The sequence below is a fragment of the Poromitra crassiceps genome (genome assembly GCF_964638095.1).
Source record: "Poromitra crassiceps genome assembly, chromosome: 4".
Classification (NCBI taxonomy): Eukaryota; Metazoa; Chordata; class Actinopteri; order Beryciformes; family Melamphaidae; genus Poromitra; species Poromitra crassiceps.
The window spans coordinates 23353024-23373772 of record NC_139626.1 but is presented as its reverse complement, the minus strand read 5'-3'; the positions used below and the strand labels follow the sequence as shown (position 1 = coordinate 23373772).

The window sequence follows — 20749 nt, the reverse complement described above, 5'->3', positions numbered from 1 at the left end:
TGAAAATTGTCCTTTGAAGAACAGGCTCAATACCATAACTAACACCTGCGGATTGTCTCAATTAATTTCCCAACCAACAAGAATTTCTGTGAATAACATTGGTGTTAAAACTTCTAAATGCATTGATCACATTCTCACTAATACTCCTGATTTGTGCTTTTCACCCATTTCAGTCCAAGTTGGCTTTAGTGACCATAATGTTGTTGCTGTCACCAGGAGAACAAAGCTCCCAAGAGCCTGTCCCAAAATTATAGTCTCAAGATCATTTAAGAAATTTAATGAAGATGGTTTTCTTGATGATATTAAGAATATTAAATGGGAGGATGTATGCGCCATTGATGATCCTGAGATCTCTTTGAATTTATTCATGGAGCATTTCATGAAAATAGTCAACATTCATGCGCCATTAAAGAAATTCACTGCTAAAGCTAAAAGTGCACCTTGGATAGATCTTGCAATGAAGAACTTGATGGCTCAAAGAGATGAGGCCAAAAAGACTGCTTCTCTTTCTGGTTCTCTTGTTGATAGAAAACTTTATTGTAATCTAAGAAATCAGGTGACCAAATTGAATAAAACAAACAAAAAAATTCTGAAAGCGGCAATGACTGTAAAAAATTATGGAATGTTATGAAGGAAATCATGGGTAAAAAAAACAACCCCCTCCTCTTTTGTTGAATCTGATGGTGTCTACCTGACTAAGCCTCTTCAGATTGCAAATTATTTTAATGATTATTTTGTTAATAAAGTTTCCAATCTAAGAAAGAACATGGATAGCACTGTAAAATCTAACTCTGATATGCTCATAAATGAGCACATTATGAATGATAAATTATGCACCTTTGAACTCCACCAGGTCCAAGCTGATATGATTGAAATGTTGTTGTGCTCTCTGCCTGTTAGCGGGCCTGCTGGTACCGATCTTTTAGACAGCAAGTTGTTGAGAATATCTGCCCCTTATGTCTCTTTACCAATCTGTCATATGTTTAACAGATGTTTAATTAGTGGAGTGTTTCCAAAATTATGGAAGGAGGGAAAGATCATCCCAATACCTAAAGACACACAATTAACTTTATGTGGTCCCAACAGTAGGCCTATCAGCATTCTGCCAGTACTGAGCAAACTGTTGGAAAAAATAGTGTATGAGCAGGCCTATTTTTCTGCTAATGGTTTAATTTCTATGTTCCAACATGCATACAGACCTGGTCACTCCACCTGTACTGCTATGACTCAAATGTCTGATAGCTGGCTCTCCTCTATGGATAACTCAAAGCTCGTTGGTACTGTTTTACTAGATTTTAGTGCTGCATTTGATGTGATTGACCATGACATTTTAACATCTAAACTTGTGTGTTACGGTTTTAGAAACTCTGCAATCCAATGGGTGAGGAGTTAAGCTTAATTTATACTTATTAGAAAGTGTCGCTCAGCACATGGTCGCAGACGAAAAATAAAGTGTCGCTCATGTTGCTGCATTTATGCTTCTCTCCACGGCGCAACGGTCACGTGACGCTAGAGACAGAGGGAGGCAGAGAACTAATGTAGTGTAGACAGGCAAGAGAGGGAATGCTGTCAGTGAACCCACGTCGCCGCATATAACGACACACAACCACACAATCACTTCCTCTCTCTCTGGGAAGTTGGTCACGGTGTTCTTTGTGATTTTCACGAAGTCATACATCAAGGACAGGCTGATAAAAATACCGGGGACACGCTCATTAATTTCATTTCAGCGAAAACTAAAACAAGGAAGTCGCGCGTGCCCGTCTATATAGCCAATCAGACTTGCGCGACATTATGTGACGTAGTCAGCGACACTAGACATTTCACCAGGTAGCAGACACTGCTCGCAGACACTTGAAAGTGTCGATTCAAGTCCTCATTTCTGTCGGCGACCATTTCAAAAGTGTCGGCAGACGAAGCATAAATTGGGCATTACCTGTCACCAAGGTCGCAGAGAGTTTATTTTAATGGGGCGTTATCAAGCAGTAAGGCCCTTGACTGCGGGGTCCCCCAAGGGAGTTGCTTGGGACCCTTATTATTCTCAATTTTTACAAATGACATGCCATTTGCAATAAGTAGAGCTAATTTGACAATGTATGCCGATGATTCCACGATTTATTATGCGGCTGCCACAAGTACAGAGCTTAGTCAGGTTCTGTCTAGTGAGCTTTTCATTATATTGAACTGGATAAAATCAAATAAACTTATACTTAACATATCAAAAGCAATGTGTATAATTTTCGGTTCTCATCACAGTCTGATACACAATCCCAAATTGAATTTACAGATTGAGGGTCAAACCATACAACAAGTAAAGACTGCGAAACTTTTGGGCTTGACTGTAGCTACATTGTCTTGGTCTGATCACATCAACAGGCTGTTTTTTTTATAGGGCTATATTCTCATGGAACTGTCTTCCTGGTGACATTCTTTCCATCACAGGAAAGGCAGGTTTTAAAAAGAAACTTAGATTTTATTTATTTTCACATTATTTTATCTTATCTCTTGTCATATTTTGTGATGTCTGTTTTAGAGACTACATTACAGTATTCCAGTAATGTTCTATTTGATTCTAGTTTTACTTTTTCTATTTTCTAAATGTTTCTTCTTTGATCTTTTCTCTTACTCTTTGCGACATGTTTCTAAACATTCAATGTTTGTCTAACATGTAATGTATTTGTTGTCTTGGACCCCAGGAAGACTAGCTGATGGGGATCCTTTTAAATAAACAACAAAAACAATCAACAATAAACAATAAACATCACAGTTCCCCCAACGGGATTTACCTAGGCTCTCACAGCCAGGCAGCAGCATGTTAGAATATTCAAACAGCAGTGAACTTTTTGCTGGACGCCTAGTGTATGAACGCCTACATGGTGACTAAAGTTGGGTTCCCTTCCACCCCCTTGCGGAGCGTCCTGTCACTGGTGGAAAATGGCTGCTCGGTGTAGCTCCGTAAAGCTCAGAGAAAACTGAAAAAGTCCACATTAATAAGAAGAGGTCACCCTGGACCTATTCTAACAGACAAAACATCAACTCGGGGAAGCTTCGACACTGAGAATGTCTCGCTGGGTGCCAACTAAAAAGGAAAAATATGGTGTTGGTGAGTAGGAAAACTTGCATGGTCCATCGTTAGCTCGTCCTAGCACTCAGCATTCAGATTGCACAAGTTTGGGAAAGATTGTGATTAGAAAGCGCCCCGGCTATATCATCTCGTGGATATCTTATGCGACATCTTTACAACTGGGTCAAATTTGCATAGATTTGGGGAATGCAAATCTCACGAGTGTGTTATCTGCCAACTAGTTTTGCATGGAATGCAAAGCGAGGAATGCCTGTCTTTTGTGAGGGAGAGGACTGTGTGGATTGGGAATTGTTAGAGGCGCGCCTAGTTGCAACCCTGTTTCCTGTGTTGTGGGGCCTGCGCTGGAAACGCAGGCTAATGTTACGCAGTAGGCTACTTGCAACTGGTTATTTTGGAAGCTATTGGTGTTTATTGTAAAACGCTGTACGCACAGGGTTGTCCTGTTTTTTCTAGGTACTTATTTACTGTCTGTCACTTCACTTCCTCAACTGCTTTTGCAAACAGGCTGTTTGCAAACGGGATAGTGTTCCCGTGGCCTGGAACACTATCCCGTAACTTCCACTCTCCGCGCGACAATACTGTAAAAATAACTGTAGTAAATTGATTATGCTACAATACATTTACGGCATAGAAACAATAGCCTATGGAAACCCATCCCGTTGTTATACTGTAGGAGACAAGTCATGATAAAGTGCTAAGGCCAGGATAAACTCACTATTCAGTAACACAGACGTTAGGAATAGTGTTTTGTATGGCATCATTTTAATCATAGGCACTGACAGTTCCTAAAGATATTGCGGCATATTTAAATGTAGTTGCTGCCCTAACTCAGTGACTCTTTTCACTGTCAAGGACCTCCAAATAGATAAATAAATCACGGTGCTTCCTTTGATGGTTTAAGAAACACAATCTGATTATTTTAAGAATTTGATCTGATTTAGTAGAGAATTACATAACTGACACCATAGACAGCATTGGGTAGAGTGAAATGTCACAAAAAGGCATGTGTACTGTGTGTATACATTTTCTCACTGTGCTAATTTCTTTCAAGTAATTGAAAGGAAATTAAATCAATTCTAATTTAGCTGTGGATATACCTATACACTATCACCTCCTAGTCAGTCAGAGAAGTAACACATTCGACATGCAAGAATGTCATTTCGCTTTGGTGGATTGTTATTATTTTCATTTGTCATACTGGTTCTCTGTTATGCCCAGCAGTGGAACAGAGGCCTTCTAGGTCCCTTGCGATGCTGCAGTTACTGATGGTTGAACTCAGCACCTTCACACCAGAACGTTTGACTGTTGGTGGATTGCATGGTCCTGGTAGCCTGTTGTCAGACTGTGGTGGTTTTAGCAAATATGCCTGTGGTTCACACTGTCAATGGTTCACTCACACACACACACACACACACACACACACACACACACACACACACACACACACACACACACACACACACACACACACACACACACACACACACACACACACACACACACACTGTGTGCTGTGACTATGTGTAGTAGAGACATATTCTGTATTATCCAGTCAGTGATAGGGATTGCCTGGATGTAGTCTCAAATACCAAGTGGTCTTGAAAGTAGAGATTCTTCAGAAATCTTGTGGAAAATTCTCATGGGGATCAGTAAATAAGTGCTAGAGCGGATGAGTCATGACCACCACCACATCACTGGTGCAGAGGATTTGGTGGGGTGCATAGCATAGGCATTGCAGTTTGAAAATATCCTGTGGTGACCAAGTAACACTAATGAGCACTCTGTGAGAGACCTCTTGTGCCCTGCTCGCAGCATCCACACTGTGGACCTATTTCTATTTCAGCGCAAGTTTTGTCACATCATTTGCTACTCTCATAATGGCCTTGTTTTTTTAGCAGTATTTTTATTAAAATTGTCAATGCTTCATAATGGCCTCGTGACTTTATTACTGAGTGTAGGAAATCCTAGTGTCCCCCTTATCTTTCCACAGCAGTATTTAATAATATTATGTTATTGCCTTACATGGCGTATAGCAGTGATTTAAAAGCCTGATGTCAGCATATAGTTGATTTATAACAGAATCTATGTAGAGGCACTGCATTGTACATGCACACTAGCTAGTTGGCCCAACAACACAATCATCCAATCCCAAGGTTCTATCTCATATCACAAATGTGTTGCAATGATAATCAGACAAATACAACTAAACTAACTAACTCACTAACTAACTAAGTTAGTATGTTTATTTTTTTCTGCTGCTTTAGTTCTGTATGGCAAATTGAATTAAGGGCAGCGATGGGCAATCATGTTTCATGGAGGGCAGCGCTTCAGGTTTTTCAACCAAATGGGAATTCCTATTTTAACGTTTCGGATTCGGATTCTGCTTATCAATTCCGGTTCTTAACAATTCGTGACTCCGATTCTTTGTGGGGTGGGGTCAAAACAGTCATATTCATGAAGTGTGCGGATTAAGAGCCTCAAGAGACAGTATTTGCCGGTGAAGGAACTGGAAGGCAATCTATGGAACAACGGGCCGTATCACAGGATCTGTACGTTTGACAGTCCAGAAAGAGCACCAGTGTGTAGCTTTAGGAGACAGGAAGACATGCATACAGTCTAGAAAGAGCACCAGTGTGTAGCTTTAGGAGACAGGAAGACATGCATACAGTCCAGAAAGAGCACCAGTGTGTAGCTTTAGGAGACAGGAAGACGTGTACAGTCCAGAAAGAGCACCAGTGTGTGTAGCTTTAGGAGACAGGAAGACATGCGTACAGTCCAGAAAGAGCACCAGTGTGTAGCTTTAGGAGACAGGAAGACATGCATACAGTCCAGAAAGAGCACCAGTGTGTAGCTTTAGGAGACAGGAAGACATGCGTACAGTCCAGAAAGAGCACCAGTGTGTAGCTTTAGGAGACAGGAAGACATGCATACAGTCCAGAAAGAGCACCAGTGTGTAGCTTTAGGAGACAGGAAGACATGTGTACAGTCCAGAAAGAGCACCAGTGTGTGTAGCTTTAGGAGACAGGAAGACATGCGTACAGTCCAGAAAGAGCACCAGTGTGTGTAGCTTTAGGAGACAGGAAGACATGCATACAATCCAGAAAGAGCACCAGTGTGTAGCTTTAGGAGACAGGAAGACATGCATACAGTCCAGAAAGAGCACCAGTGTGTAGCTTTAGGAGACAGGAAGACATGCATACAGTCCAGAAAGAGCACCAGTGTGTAGCTTTAGGAGACAGGAAGACATGCATACAGTCCAGAAAGAGCACCAGTGTGTGTAGCTTTAGGAGACAGGAAGACATGCATACAGTCCAGAAAGAGCACCAGTGTGTAGCTTTAGGAGACAGGAAGACATGCATACAGTCCAGAAAGAGCACCAGTGTGTAGCTTTAGGAGACAGGAAGACATGTGTACAGTCCAGAAAGAGCACCAGTGTGTGTAGCTTTAGGAGACAGGAAGACATGCATACAGTCCAGAAAGAGCACCAGTGTGTGTAGCTTTAGGAGACAGGAAGACATGCATACAGTCCAGAAAGAGCACCAGTGTGTAGCTTTAGGAGACAGGAAGACATGCATACAGTCCAGAAAGAGCACCAGTGTGTAGGATGCTACCTCGAGGAGTGCGCTCAACTTCCTCCTCTAGGGAACGTCTTGGTTACACCGACTTGTTCAGAATTCCTGTCATGCTGCCCATCAGCTCGGATTTAACTGGCTCGATTTAGTGACTTGACAAAATGGATTGTGCATTGCATTCATGAGACAGTCACATTATGACATTTAGGGCTGGAAATGGAGGGCTGGCTGTGGCCACTGTGCCGGAGTTCTTATCCGACCCATCTTCAAATCAGAAACACCCAAGTCAAATGGTCCAGTCATCAAAGAGATGCTCAAATCAAATCTCTCTTGACCTTGAGATGATATCATTACACAGTTCTTTTCTTGTCAAATGCCAAAAGGCCCGGCGTAAATCAAAGGAACCGGAGGAGTTCTGAAGACCGGTTCCTCTCGTGGCAAGGAGATTGAACAGGGCCACGGGGAGATGTTTTCTCACTGATGAATGAACCAGAAATCCTTTTCCTTTTCCATGCTAATTTCAAGTGTTGTCTCATTAATTCTGTTTCATCATGGGGATGTTGCTGTTCCTTCAGAGAGACTTCTGAGGGCTTGCAGTTCTTGAAAGCAAACCAGGGAACACAGCGACGGAGCAACAGGCTATTTACTGGATGTAGGCCTGGATATTGCTGTTGAGAACATGAGCTGTCGTGAGAAACATTTTCCATTCCTCAGTGCTCATTTTGTAATATAGCTGAAAGCAATTTCACGTAATTCCAGCTCAGAATATAGCAGATGCTATGACTGTACCAACTGCATTGGATGTCCTTGACATTTTCTTCTTCAGCACAGAGCTTGCTGGCCGACTCTGAGCTACAGGTTTGCCCAGTAAGGAGATGCCTCTTGATTTAAACTGTGCTTGAAGTGTGACAGGATTGACTCTGGACTCTCTCCTTTGGAGCAGGGCAGCAGTGAATGACACATTGGGAGTGGGAAGGAGAGACGTTGTCACTTTGTTTCTTGTCTGAGCCCTACGCCCAACAAAACCATCTCCCGCCCACAAGTGTAGAAAGCTAACAAATATGGCAGCAATTAAAAGCCTGTCTCAGTTACTACATCAACTCTCTCCATGTGTTTCTAATTCCTTGCCGAGTATTTTATTCTTCTCGTAAACTATTGAAGCCTATTTGGTGTGAAATAAGGGAGAAACAGCATAAGAGTGAAATTTGAGTCATTCCCTTTGAGCAGTTTTCTTGTTTTTCTATGGTAGCCTAGGGGAGTTGTTTTCACTGTAATTGTTTCAGTCAAAGTCTTTGTATGGTAGGGGAGTTGTTTTCACTGTGATTGTTTCAGTTAATGCGTTATATTTAAGTTAGGTTATCCTTTATTTATCCCCATGGGGAAATTCATCCTCTGCATTTGACCCATCCTCTACTAGGTACCTTCCTAGAACTAGGAGCAGTGGGCAGCCGCAGTGGGCAGCCGCAGTGCAGCGCCCGGGGACCAACTCCAGTTCTTTTGCCATTGCCGTGGTCAGAGTATTATTAACCCTAACATACATGTCTTTGATGGTGGGAGGAAACCAGAGCACCTGGAGGAAACCCACACGGATACAGGGAGAACATGCAAACTCCACGCAGAAAGGACCTGGGACGGACCGGGGCTTCGAACCCGGGTCCTTCTTGCTGTGAGGCAGGCAACAGTGCTAACCACTGATCCACAGACACACTGGTGTCTGTTCCACACAGTGAATGTGTTTTTCTATGGTAGGGGAGTTGTTTTCACTGTGATTGTCTCAGTAAATGCCTCACAGTGCGTCTGTTCCACACAGTGAATGTGAAACGGGAAGAGTGTGTGTGGCTCGTGTCAGTATCAATCACACACCTACGTTGTGCGTCTCTCGGCACTTACAAGGCATACGCTGAAAGGGCCAAGCATTGCTACTATTAATTCTGACATAACAAAGCATTTAACACAATTAACGACATAGTGGAGCTTTAGAAATGAGACACCCGATTCTGCCCAGGCTTAAACTTAGTCCCGGGAAAAGAGCTGAGCTGACAAAAGTGGAGACGTAGTGCTTTGACTGGAGTGAAAGAAACCAACTGATGAATAGGAAGCAGCCAGGGGAGAGGGAAGAGGATGCTGAGAAACGGCGGACACATTGAACAGAGGTGTTTTTTCCTGCCTTGTCAGGAGGCTTGTAACAAATAGTTTCATCTTTGTTTGCTCCGCGTTAAAGCCGGGCGGTGTTGATGATCGCCTCGGCTGCGTTCATAAATAAAAGAAGAAGATAGCGGCAGAAATGGGTGGCCTCTCGCGGCAGAGCAGAGCGATCAAATGAGAGGATGCGCACAAACAGCCACAGTGCAGTGTGGTATTATTTTAAGCACTGCACGTCCCCTTCCTCTGCTGCGGTGACCAGCGTGGGTGTGGTTACACGTTTGATAGCAGGAAGCTACAGGAAGTGTTTTTATTAAGCGGCCCACGCTGAGAGACGATGACCTGGAGCCTGAACCCCCTAAGCTAACACCATTATTTCCAAACTTATGAGTTTCTGCTTCAAGGTGATGGACCATTCGTTTTTGTCTGCCTGGCCTGCAGAACTGACCCCCCCCCCCACACACACACACGCACGCACGCACGCACGCGCGCACGCACGCACGCACGCACGCACGCACGCACGCACGCACGCACGCACACACACACGCACGCACACACACACACACACACACACACACACACACACACACACACACACACACACACTGCAACTGCTGCAGTCTGAGAGCTGCCCCCCTGTGTTGTATCTGTACACAAACTGGCTTTGTTTAGGAGAGGGCAGATCTTTTTGTCAACACAACAGCCACTGTATAAACTTGAGCGACTATATTTGAAATACACACTGACACACGGGCCAACCCGTCTAACATGGGATCATATTTTAGGCCTGTGCAACTGTGATTTATAACTACCGGTAGTTTATACTAGGGCGGTGCGATTCATCCAATTTTAATCTCAAATTTGGCTTCCCACAATTATGAAAACAACATAATCAAGATAAAACAATTATTTTTTAATAATATGATTTATTTTAGCCTATTTTTTTTTTTATTTTTTTTTTTACTTTTACTTGCATTATGTCGTTTTTCAGTTCAATTATATTTAAAGTTAAAAGAAATCCACCATTAAAAAGACAAAGTTTTGTCAAGTTCAATAAATGCATGATTGTCAATGAGTTATCGTGATCTCAATATCAGTCAAAATAATCGTGACTATTTTTATTTTATTTTTTTATTTAACCTTTGTTTAACCAGGAAGTGAAAAGGACAGCACTCCAAGTTCAAAGATTTATTGCCACACAATGGACGTTTCGGGCAACAGCCCTTCTTCAGCGTGTAATGTTTAGTTTTTTTTTATTAGACTTGTTTTAGGGATCCAGCACCCAGTTTATACAGCCTGCCTTAAAGTAAGGAGTTGAGCGCGCCCTCTTTGATTTTTTAACCAGGAAGTCCCATTGAGATACGATATCTCTTTTACAAGGGAGACCTGGCCAAGACAGCAGCAGCAATAAAATGAGGTAATTACACAGAACAAAAGGTACATACATCCAAAATACAAGCATCACACACAAAACAACGCAAGAAACCAACATGGTAATAAAAGTGTCTGAATGAGGATGATACAGAGGCTTATAGCTTTCCAGTCGTGGCCAAATCTACGGGAAACAAAGGTATGACTATGATTTTTGACATAATAGAACACCCCTATGTGATGCAAGATAAAAAAAATAAATAAATCATTAGTCAGTTTTGTGATATGTGAAATATGACAGGACAAATAATTTTGCAGAACAAATAATTTTGAAATTTTAGTGCAGTGATCATTTATACTTAATTGTCTTGATATTCATCATTAGACACTGTCACTTTATCTCAGTCAAAACCTTGGCCGTAATGCTCCTGTTCTCTCTTCGGAGGTCAGTATGTATGCCTTTGCTATTATTCACTTTGAAAGGAAGTAATATATGAACTATGGGCCGAGCTGCTTGGTGAGGCAGTGCTAATAGTACAGCAGCTCCCAGTGGCTCGCTGTGAGATGGCGGCCAAGACAAATGACAGCCGGCCTATTTAATCAGTGCATAGCTAAGTGCTTCCACACTACGCCTTCTCGGCTCGCCACTGAGAGAAAGCTGGAACACTTGTTTTAAGTGTCGCTGTCATGTCAAAGGTTGAACAGAGGTAAAAAAAAAAAAAAAATTGTCGTGAACAAATTGGCCTGGTTGGATTTACGCAGCAGGTGAAAACCTACTTCTTTAAATGGAACTCTCTCAACAACGGTTACTTCTTCCAAAGGCGCAATTATACTCTATGTTAAAGACGGAGATGGACAGAGCGTTTTCTGTCCGTCCTCTGAAAGCTTACGGTTACGCATGAAACGGAGCAGAACCACACACACACACACACACACACACACACACACACACACACACACACACACACACACACACACACACACACACACACACACACACACACACACACACACACACACTCATACAGTTGACTCTACTGCTGCCCACTGGTGGATGTATTGCTTAAAGGAACACTCTGCCCATTTTCAACCAGCTTTGTATCATGAGAACATCAGTAGTATATCAGAAAACTGTAAACGGTTTTGAAGTCTGTCATTTAATTTGACAGTTATTGAGTGTTAAAGTGTGGACCAGTGACATCACTGGTCCACACTAACTCAAATTAATAACTCATTAACTCAAATCAACTCTCAATAACTGTCAAACTAGATGAATGATGAATAGTTTGACAGTTATTGAGAGTTGATTTGAGTTAATGAGTTATTAATTTGAGTTAGTGTGGACCAGTGATGTCACTGGTCCACACTTTAACACTCAATAACTGTCAAATTAAATGACAGACTTCAAAACCGTTTACAGTTTTCTGATATACTACTGATGTTCTAATGATACAAAGCTGGTTGAAAATGGGCGGAGTGTTCCTTTAACATGATACCAACGTGAAAGACGCTTGGAAGTATGTGGGCAGTGACGATTACACCTTTTGAAACGGACGCATTTATCTTCGTATGAAAATGGAGTATAAATGAGCCTTAAGGCAGTTTGTGAACAATGTGGTTGGGTGAATTGTCTCTCCAAAGCTAGAAACCTCTACATCTCCTCACACTCTGTGGACAGCGGTGTGAAGCAGAAACATATCTGTGTGAAACCAGCTCAGGCACTATCTGTCACTGTGTCAACTGTCACTGTCAACAGCAATGCATGTTGCTCTTTATTCTCTTGGCGACATCAGGAGTCTTGGCTCAGGCTGTCTTGTTTGTAGCTTCTGGACAGGCTTGTGACAAAGTTCATCGCCAGTCAATATGTCAATAAGTGAATACGTGAATTGCATGCAAGAATTCTCTGCTCATCACACAACGCAACAATTTGTTGCCTAGACCTGTAGAACCCTTAAAGGGACAGGCCAACTTTTTGGGAGTTTTGCACCATTTGCCATATCGCCCATACCTAACCAAGATGCCTTTACCGTCACTCTCTGTGCAGTATACTATACAGTGAGCTACAGTATCGCCAATGAATTAGAGGAAACGGTACAGCCGTTCAAAGTCACCAAAAACACATTCTAACAGCGCCAAAAATCAAACATTTCCATTTATGTAGCCTACAGTATTTATTTATGTTTTTGTTTCAACTACAAACATAAATAAACATCAACTTGAAACCGTTTCAACTACCACACACAGCATAATATTTTGAATAAAAAAAAATCTATCTCTGGACATATGAATCGATATCAAAGGATTCAAATAAAAATCGATTAAAAATCGGAGAATCGATTTTTTTAACCCAGCCCTAATGCTGTCACTCGTGTACTCACCACGAAATGAAATATTACGGTAATCCAAAATGCAGAGAAACACTTTTTTTTTAACGTAAATATAGATAGATAGAAACTTTCTAAATATGGCCGCCAGGCGCAGTGATTTCACACTGCGCCTCAAACAGACAAAGAGTAACCGAACTAACAGAGTATGACAGAAGTTACTTCCTTGTTTGCATGAGGCGCTGCATACAGGCAAACAAGGAAGTAACTTGAGTTACTTTGTTTAGGTCTCGGTGTGTGAGTCGAATAGTCGAATCATCACTCGAGAGACCGGTGAGTCGATGGAGATTCCTCAAGTCAAGCAGTCGTTTTTTGCCCCCATCTAAATTCCAATCTTCTGGGGAGAGCCGAGACTGGCTCCATGCTTCCTCCGAGACATGGGCAGTCAGCCAGCCGCTTCTTTTCACCTGACAGAGGAAGCTTCACCGGTAGGACATAGCACGTGGGAGGTTCACGCTATTCCAATCAGTTCCCCTCCCTCTGAACAGGCACCCTTAACGACCAGAGGAGGAACCACATTAGCAACCAGGATATTGCATGTTTTTGTGAAGGGGGTTCCTATATGAAGGAAACCCCCGGGAGGCACGGGGAGAACATGCAAACTCCACACAGAAAGGCCATTTTGCCGACCCCACCCGGGCGGTGGGCACTCGAAGACATGCGGACGGGCACGCATTCCTTCAGCGTTCACCTCGTCCCAGGTGGGAATCGAACCCACGACCTTCGAGCTGTGAGGCGATAGTGCTTACCACTGCACCCACCGTACCTCCCAAAATCTCCAATCTTAATTTAATTTGTAAATTTATTCTTCTTTAGATTTAGGCCTAATAGTTTTTGAGAAATAGGCTAAAGGACTGTTTCGGTTTATTTATTTTTATTCGTGAAGGGTACATGTTTTAATGTTTAAAAGGTGAAATAAAAAAATGGGCTATAAGAGCTTAATTTAAAAAAGAAATATATGTCCTGCCTGTCTCAATATTCAGACAAATCCGTTATCCAACAGTCCGACGTCGGCAATTCAAATCTTGCACAATCATATACAGTCTCTTATTGATTTTTAAATCCTCAAAAATATGTTCAAATCACTCTGTTGCATTGTGTGGTCGAAATAATCACTCAATATATTATTATTTTTATTTTTATTTTTATAGAATAGTCGAATATTCATATTGGACAGTCGAATCCGATTCGACTGGCAGAATCCTGAGTCGAGGCATTGTGTATCTTGGTTATGTATGGGCGATATGGCAAATGGGCGAAACTCCCAAAAAGATGGCCTGTCCCTTTGACAACAAGTGTTTCATTTCCCTCAGTGAGACATGAATGGCAGAGAGAGAGAAGAGCGAGATCTCACTTCCTTCAGCTAAACTATAACAAGACACACATGGCTGCTGCTGCTGCTGCTGCTGCTGCTGCTGCTGCTGCTGCTGACGTCTGGTACATGTGAGCGGTTGCTTGTGGAGAGACAGTGGCAGACAGACGGCGTCATGGTGTGGCATCGTTGTGGTGACAGTTAACACGGATGGGCGATGTCGTGAGCACGCGTGGCCCTCTGTGACCGAGTGACAGCCTAAGTGAAATGCGGCGTGACGGTCTCTCAAAGGCAGCAAGACATGACGACGAGGAAAGGACACACACACACACACACACACACACACACACACACACACACACACACACACACACACTCGCTCGCGTCATGTTTGATGATGGGAGTCACTGTGGTGGGGGGTCGTTCCTATGACTTGCCCCCCCTCCCCTCCCTGTCGATGGTGGTCATGCCAAGCAGCTTGCGTATTGTCTGAGAGGAGCCTGCTGTGCTGCTCTCTTGGGCTTGACAGATGGCTAATGGTGTGCCACATGTCAATGGGAAACAAAGGTCACTGATGTAGACGACGTGTGTTATTACATCATTTAGATTCAGCTGGATGAATATAATATATTGTGACCTTTTATGCATCAAGCCATATTAGGCAGGCAGTTTACAGTACACTTGGAGGGTCACACCTTTTATGACAAAATGACTTCAATATCCAACTTAAAGCTTAAATATCAGACTCCCTACAGATTGTTGTTGATGTTTTTTGATGATCTTAAATCCTTTGCTGCTTGCAATTGTAACACATGAATATTTTTTAACTAATATGAACATTTGTCCTTTTAATCTATTACGCCTTGAACATTAAGACACTTTTGGAGGAGTTTTTGGAATGTGATCCTTCATATGAGACAAGAGCTTAAGACACAATTAGCCAGGGCTTTACAGAGATAACATGCTCTGCTGCAATCCTCTTGTGGAGAAAACATTCGAAATTCTTAATTGTTGGTGGTGATGTGTAGAAATAATTAGAGGGAATAATTGAGACTGAATGTGGATATTTTTTTAAGATTAGTTTGCGGGGCATTTTTGCCTTTTAATTGATAGGACAGTAGTAGGCAGACAGGAGAAGTGGGGGGAGAGAGAGGGGGGATGACATGCAGCCATGCAAATGACCACGGGTCGGATTCAAACCGGTCGGCCTTTTGTGGAGTATGGCGGTATTGATGACTCTCCGTACGCTGTGGCTCAGGCTGTATTGGAGCAGAGCAGAGGCATAGCAGGCAGCGATGAGCCAGCAGCTGAGCGGAGCTGAGGCGCTGCCAGGCTGCCTGCCGGTGGGTGAGCTGACAATGAAGACCTGTGTGTCTCTGTGGGTCAGCAGCAGCCCTGGGCTCCGTGGGAAAACTCCCCTCTTCATCAGCACGTAGCACAGAGAACACAGAGTCTGCCTCCAGGCTGCTGGCTGACATGACTGGGGGTGTGTGTGCAGCCTTAGTGCCAACTGCCAACAGCGCTGACGACATGCATGCTGTTATTAAACACCCATAAGCTTGGCATGGGCACTGCCACCATCTCCACTGAAAAGGACGTTTATTCGTTTAATATATTTATTCTTCAACAGTAAACATCCCAGGAGTTTCTTTCATTTTCAGAGTTTTGGTTTATTTCATCTCACTCAGATGCTGCAGCCTGCAATTCCATACAGTTCAAAATATTTGAGGCTATTCAAGTTATTAAAATGCCAACATGAATATCAAATGCAGTCCATGTTAATGTTGCATTAGTCACCTTTAAATTGCCCTGTGCATGGGTTGTATTGGGGGACTGGTAATGGAGCCTTATGGAGGTATCAGTCAGTCTCTGTTTGTGGGTTGAGACAGGCCAGAGAGACTGCCATGTGCAGCAAGAGACAGCCATTCAGTACTGCTGGCATTTGATGAAATGGCCTTTTGTGTGTTTCTGTGTGTGGATTAGTGTGTTTCTGTGTATGTGGATGAGTGTGTGTTTCTGTGTATGTGGACGAGTGTGTGTTTCTGTGTATGTGGACAAGTGTGTGTTTCTGTGTATGTGGACGAGTGTGTGTTTCTGTGTATGTGGACGAGTGTGTGTTTCTGTGTATGTGTACGAGTGTGTGTTTCTGTGTATGTGTACGAGTGTGTGTTTCTGTGTATGTGTACGAGTGTGTGTTTCTGTGTATGTGGACGAGTGTGTGTTTCTGTGTATGTGGACGAGTGTGTGTTTCTGTGTATGTGGACGAGTGTGTGTTTCTGTGTATGTGGACAAGTGTGTGTTTCTGTGTATGTGGACGAGTGTGTGTTTCTGTGTATGTGGACGAGTGTGTGTTTCTGTGTATGTGGATGAGTGTGTGTTTCTATGTATGTGTACGAGTGTGTGTTTCTGTGTATGTGTACGAGTGTGTGTTTCTGTGTATGTGGACGAGTGTGTGTTTCTGTGTATGTGGACGAGTGTGTGTTTCTGTGTATGTGGATGAGTGTGTGTTTCTGTGTGTGTGGACGAGTGTGTGTTTCTGTGTATGTGGACGAGTGTGTGTTTCTGTGTATGTGGATGAGTGTGTGTTTCTGTGTGTGGATTAGTGTGTTTCTGTGTATGTGGATAAGTGTGTGTTTCTGTATGTGGATGAGTGTGTTTCTGTGTATGTGGATGAGTGTGTTTCTGTGTGTGGATTAGTGTGTTTCTGTGTATGTGGATGAGTGTGTGTGTGTGTGTGTGTGTAGTCAGTGCGTCGGAGCCCAGCTCAGATGTTGGTGGGCCCTAGAGGCAGTAGATTTCGCTGAGTGTCAGCTCTGTGTGATCAACCTTTGGAGATTTAAGGGCGCGTTCACACTTGGTCCCTTTCAGCTCTCCAAGTGAACTCAGACCTCTTTGTCAGCATTTTTTGCGCATATGTGAACACTCCAAAAGACCTCAGACCCCTCTGAAGTGAAGTGAAACGCAGACCTCCTCGGGAGGTGGCCTGCATTCCGGTCACTTCCAAGTGCCCATTGCGGTTCACTTCACCTGTGCATCTGGCCATCATATTTTTGTCTAATTTTAAATATCAAAGCGTTAATCTTCCTCTGTCTTTGCATGTGCATTTTGGGCTATGCTAAATGACTGAGACTGGAAATGTATGCACTTTCTGAGAGGATTCTTTCTCTCACATTTTTCAAAAGCATTAGGTAAGAAAAGCTCCCCTATGACTAAAATCACAAGCTAACTTCATCATTTGTGAAAGCACAAGTGCCCCGTTTGACCAGCCTCATAGTCATCAATAAGGCTGATAAATACCATAAATTATGGTTAATATTAACACAAATTGTCTTTTGTCAAGTTGGAGTTAAGCTTCAGTGGTGCGGCAGCTTCTGTAGTTAGATGGGGTGGTAGCTCTGGTATCCCTATAAATAAATAAATAAATAAATAAATAAATAAATAAATAAATAAATAAATAAATAAATAAATATATATATAGATATAGATATAGATATAGATATATAGATATATATAGATAGATAGATTAGATAGATAGATAGATAGATGGATAATATATAGATGGATATATCAGATTTCGCCCCCATTTTTTCTCCCCAATTGTTCTTGGCCAATTTTCCCCCTGCTGCCCCAGTCGCTGCTCCACCCTCTGCCAATCTGGGGAGAGCCGTAGACTAGCGCCATGCTTCCTCCGACACATGCGCAGTTGCCAGCCGCTTCTTGACAGCGGGGAGCTTCACCAGCAGGACGTAGCACGTGGGAGGATAACGCTATTCCCACCAGTTCCCTTCCTCCCCGACCAGGCGCCCCCACCGACCAGAGGAGGCTCTGGTGTATCCCATGTCTTTATGAATGTTCCTTGCCCTACACTCAGCCCATGTCTAGGATTTTCCACTAGTAGTGCATACAATATCCAGCTGGGTGAAAATAGTAGCCAGCCGGGGTGGGGATAACTGACGTCACATGCCAATTTGCATATCAATAACTAGGGATGTCCCGATCCGATCACGTGATCGGAGATCGGGGCCGATCACGTGATTTTTAGAAGATCGGAATCGGGGGGAAAAGATCGGGAGTAAAAAAAAAAATTTTTTTTTTTTTTTTTTTTTTTTTTTTTTTTTTTTAATTCAACAAACATGACCATGTTCACGTCTTAAACTCATCCTGAGGCCTTAGTTTTGGTTTTAAATTACATATCATCATTCATTTATTTAGTGTCACACAGAGCAGAAGAATTTACCAAAACAAACGCATTTCCTGATTTACATTGTTATTGCACTATTCTGCACATCATTTGTTTTAGTTTACATGGTTATTTTGTGGTGCACCACTGATAAGCTTTATTTTATTTTGTTTTCAATTTTGAATCCATGTTGGATATAATGAATATACTGTTAAATAAAAAAGCCATATCCATGTTGGATATAATGGATAGTTAGTTGGATACTGTTAAATAAAAAAACAATCTTAAGGGTCAACTTGATTGCAGTTTTTTCTTTTCTTTTTTCTTAATGCATTGCCGAAAGATCGGATCGGGAAAAATCGGTATCGGCAGATACTCAAAATCACATGATCGGGATCGGATCGGGAGCAAAAAAAATGTGATCGGGACATCCCTATCAATAACTACAGTCTCCGCTCGCAGCGGAGGGAGGGGGGCTGCACTGTGTATGGGAAGCATTGTGATGTGATTCAACACTTTCTGCCATGTTTAAGCAACCTGATTGGCATGAAGCTCCAAACTCCGCCCAGCCGGTAAACTAGACGCCATCTCACGAAGCAACACCTCTGAATTACACACAATAACAGCACGGTTGTGGCGGCTGCTTTGCCATCCACCGTGGTGGGCTTGTCTATAGCACCGTATTGCTATATTGGTTGTTGTGACCGCAACAAAGTAGCCGGCTGGAAATGTTTTAATGTCCGGCCATTTAGCTGGCAGCTGGCGCTTATGGAAATTGAAAACCCTGCTGTCTGGCGTCTTCAGCCTGTCTGACAGTTTGATGTCAGCAGTGACCTGAGGCACCCTTGTCTACCGTCGTCAGTACTGATGCCACACTCTATCATCACTGCCAGTGTGACTTTTGCTTCAGTTGAACACCGACTGGTCTGATTGATGAGAACAGCATGAAGACGGTACGTCCTGATGATAACCGCATGAAGACAGAAGGTCCTGGGGTTCTCCTGTTCTACATGTCCGCTTTGTTTTTGCAATGTCCTGCCAGATCCTGCAGATACCCGACACCCCGTGAAGGTCGAGCACTTTTGCCCTGTCACTGAAGTGCCATTTTTGCTAAAGAAAACTGCCACCAACCAGGTTTTAAAGTAAAGTTGCTGAATCAGTTGCAGAATTTCTTCAGATATTAGATGGTAATTATGCTCTAATTAGAATTCATATCACAAGAGATGTAACACAGAACAGTAATTAATAGGCTACACCTTGCTGTGCAAGAGGCTAATCTGTGTGGATTCTGTCTAATACCTCCAGGTTACTTGTTGCAGCGGATCATTGAGCATGTAGATGCAATGATGGGAAATAGAGTTATTGATAAGATGTATGTATTAACAATATCAAAATAAGAAAATAATCAAAAAACATCCACTCTTGTTGGTGCAGAGCCAAACTGTACATGTATTTACAGAAGTCTAGCGAGGAAGGAGGCCTCATAACACACATTTTCTGCTCCTCCAGAACATTAATTATTGACAGACAATGTTTCGATCCAAGTTGGATCTGTCAGGTCATGTGATACATGCATACCAGGAAATGTTTATATAGATACATGGGTGCACTCGACTCCGCCTAGTCGCTAGGAGGTGGACACGGGCTCACTTCTATTAAGTTATCAAATGTAAAAAACCAGCATCAGATAGATGTCCAAGAATATGTACATATATCTTAAGACACAGCATTAAGTAGAATTGTCAATAAAGAGTGAATTTAGATAGAATTTAGAAAATAAACATCAATATCACATGACCGGACTAGATCCAACTTGGATCGAAATGTATTTTCTTTGCGAGCAGAAAATCTATGTTGCGAGCCCCGCGGTGTTACCAATAACCAACCACCATCGAGAATGATATGCACACATGCAGTTCTAGATTCTTCTTTCCAACTTTATGCCTGTTGAATGGATGAGTGTGAGAGACAGTCTTTCTCCGAATGCAAACTGGAGTCAGAGCTCCTGCAGACACAGCCACCCTCCCTTTCTCCGCTGGCAGACGTCCGTCGTGACGTTTCTGCACCACCACTATCGTCAGCAGAAAGCGCTGTGTGAAAACAGCTCTCTGCGTAAGGCTTTCATCAGTGCTCTCTGTCATGAGCTGGCTTCTGCTCGTTGTCCCTGTTGTGTTGGGAAGATGATTTTACCACTCGGCTCTGCTCGGCCCAGCTCGGCTCGGCGGAGGCAGTGGAGTCTGAGTCATCGGCCTCGGTTAGACTCTACCCCCGAGGCCCGCTGGGCTCAAGTCCTGCCAAGAGGCATTAGCACTGTTGGCGTCCAGTGCAGGTGCATGCTAGTTTCTCCACCTGCCCCTCCCCCACTTCTCTCTCCACCCCCCGCCCGGCCCCTCCCACTTCCTCTCCCCTTACACCATGACATTGTGCCAGTGTCCCTTCTTTCAGTGAGGTACAGCTGATCTTCCTGTACTCATGAAATGCACCAGTATTTCCTTATGAGCTACTGGAAAGGCCGTCTCCATTGTGCTACAGCGAGGTGTCATCATGGGCGGTATTTCCTGCTTCTTTCCAGTCACAGGGTGGAAAAAAAGAACAGGTCCTACTTTACTTCCCCCTCTCAGCTCAGCTGCTAGTGTCTCATTCATTCCAGGTTAATTACAATAGAATGATCTCTGCTTTCCAACAGATCAACCTAAAAGGCTA

General features: G+C 43.0%; 1 protein-coding gene across 1 annotated transcript in view; it reads left to right on the top strand.

Annotated features, from left to right (window-relative positions):
- The first annotated feature begins 2937 nt into the window (after positions 1-2937).
- dock1 (dedicator of cytokinesis 1) overlaps positions 2938-20749 on the top strand; it is a 292156-nt gene continuing 274344 nt past the window's right edge. Inside the window, exon 1 of the mRNA XM_083635505.1 lies at positions 2938-3103. Coding sequence (XP_083491631.1) covers positions 3061-3103 — 43 coding nt within the window. The 5' untranslated portion in view covers positions 2938-3060. The remainder of the gene's footprint in view (positions 3104-20749) is intronic.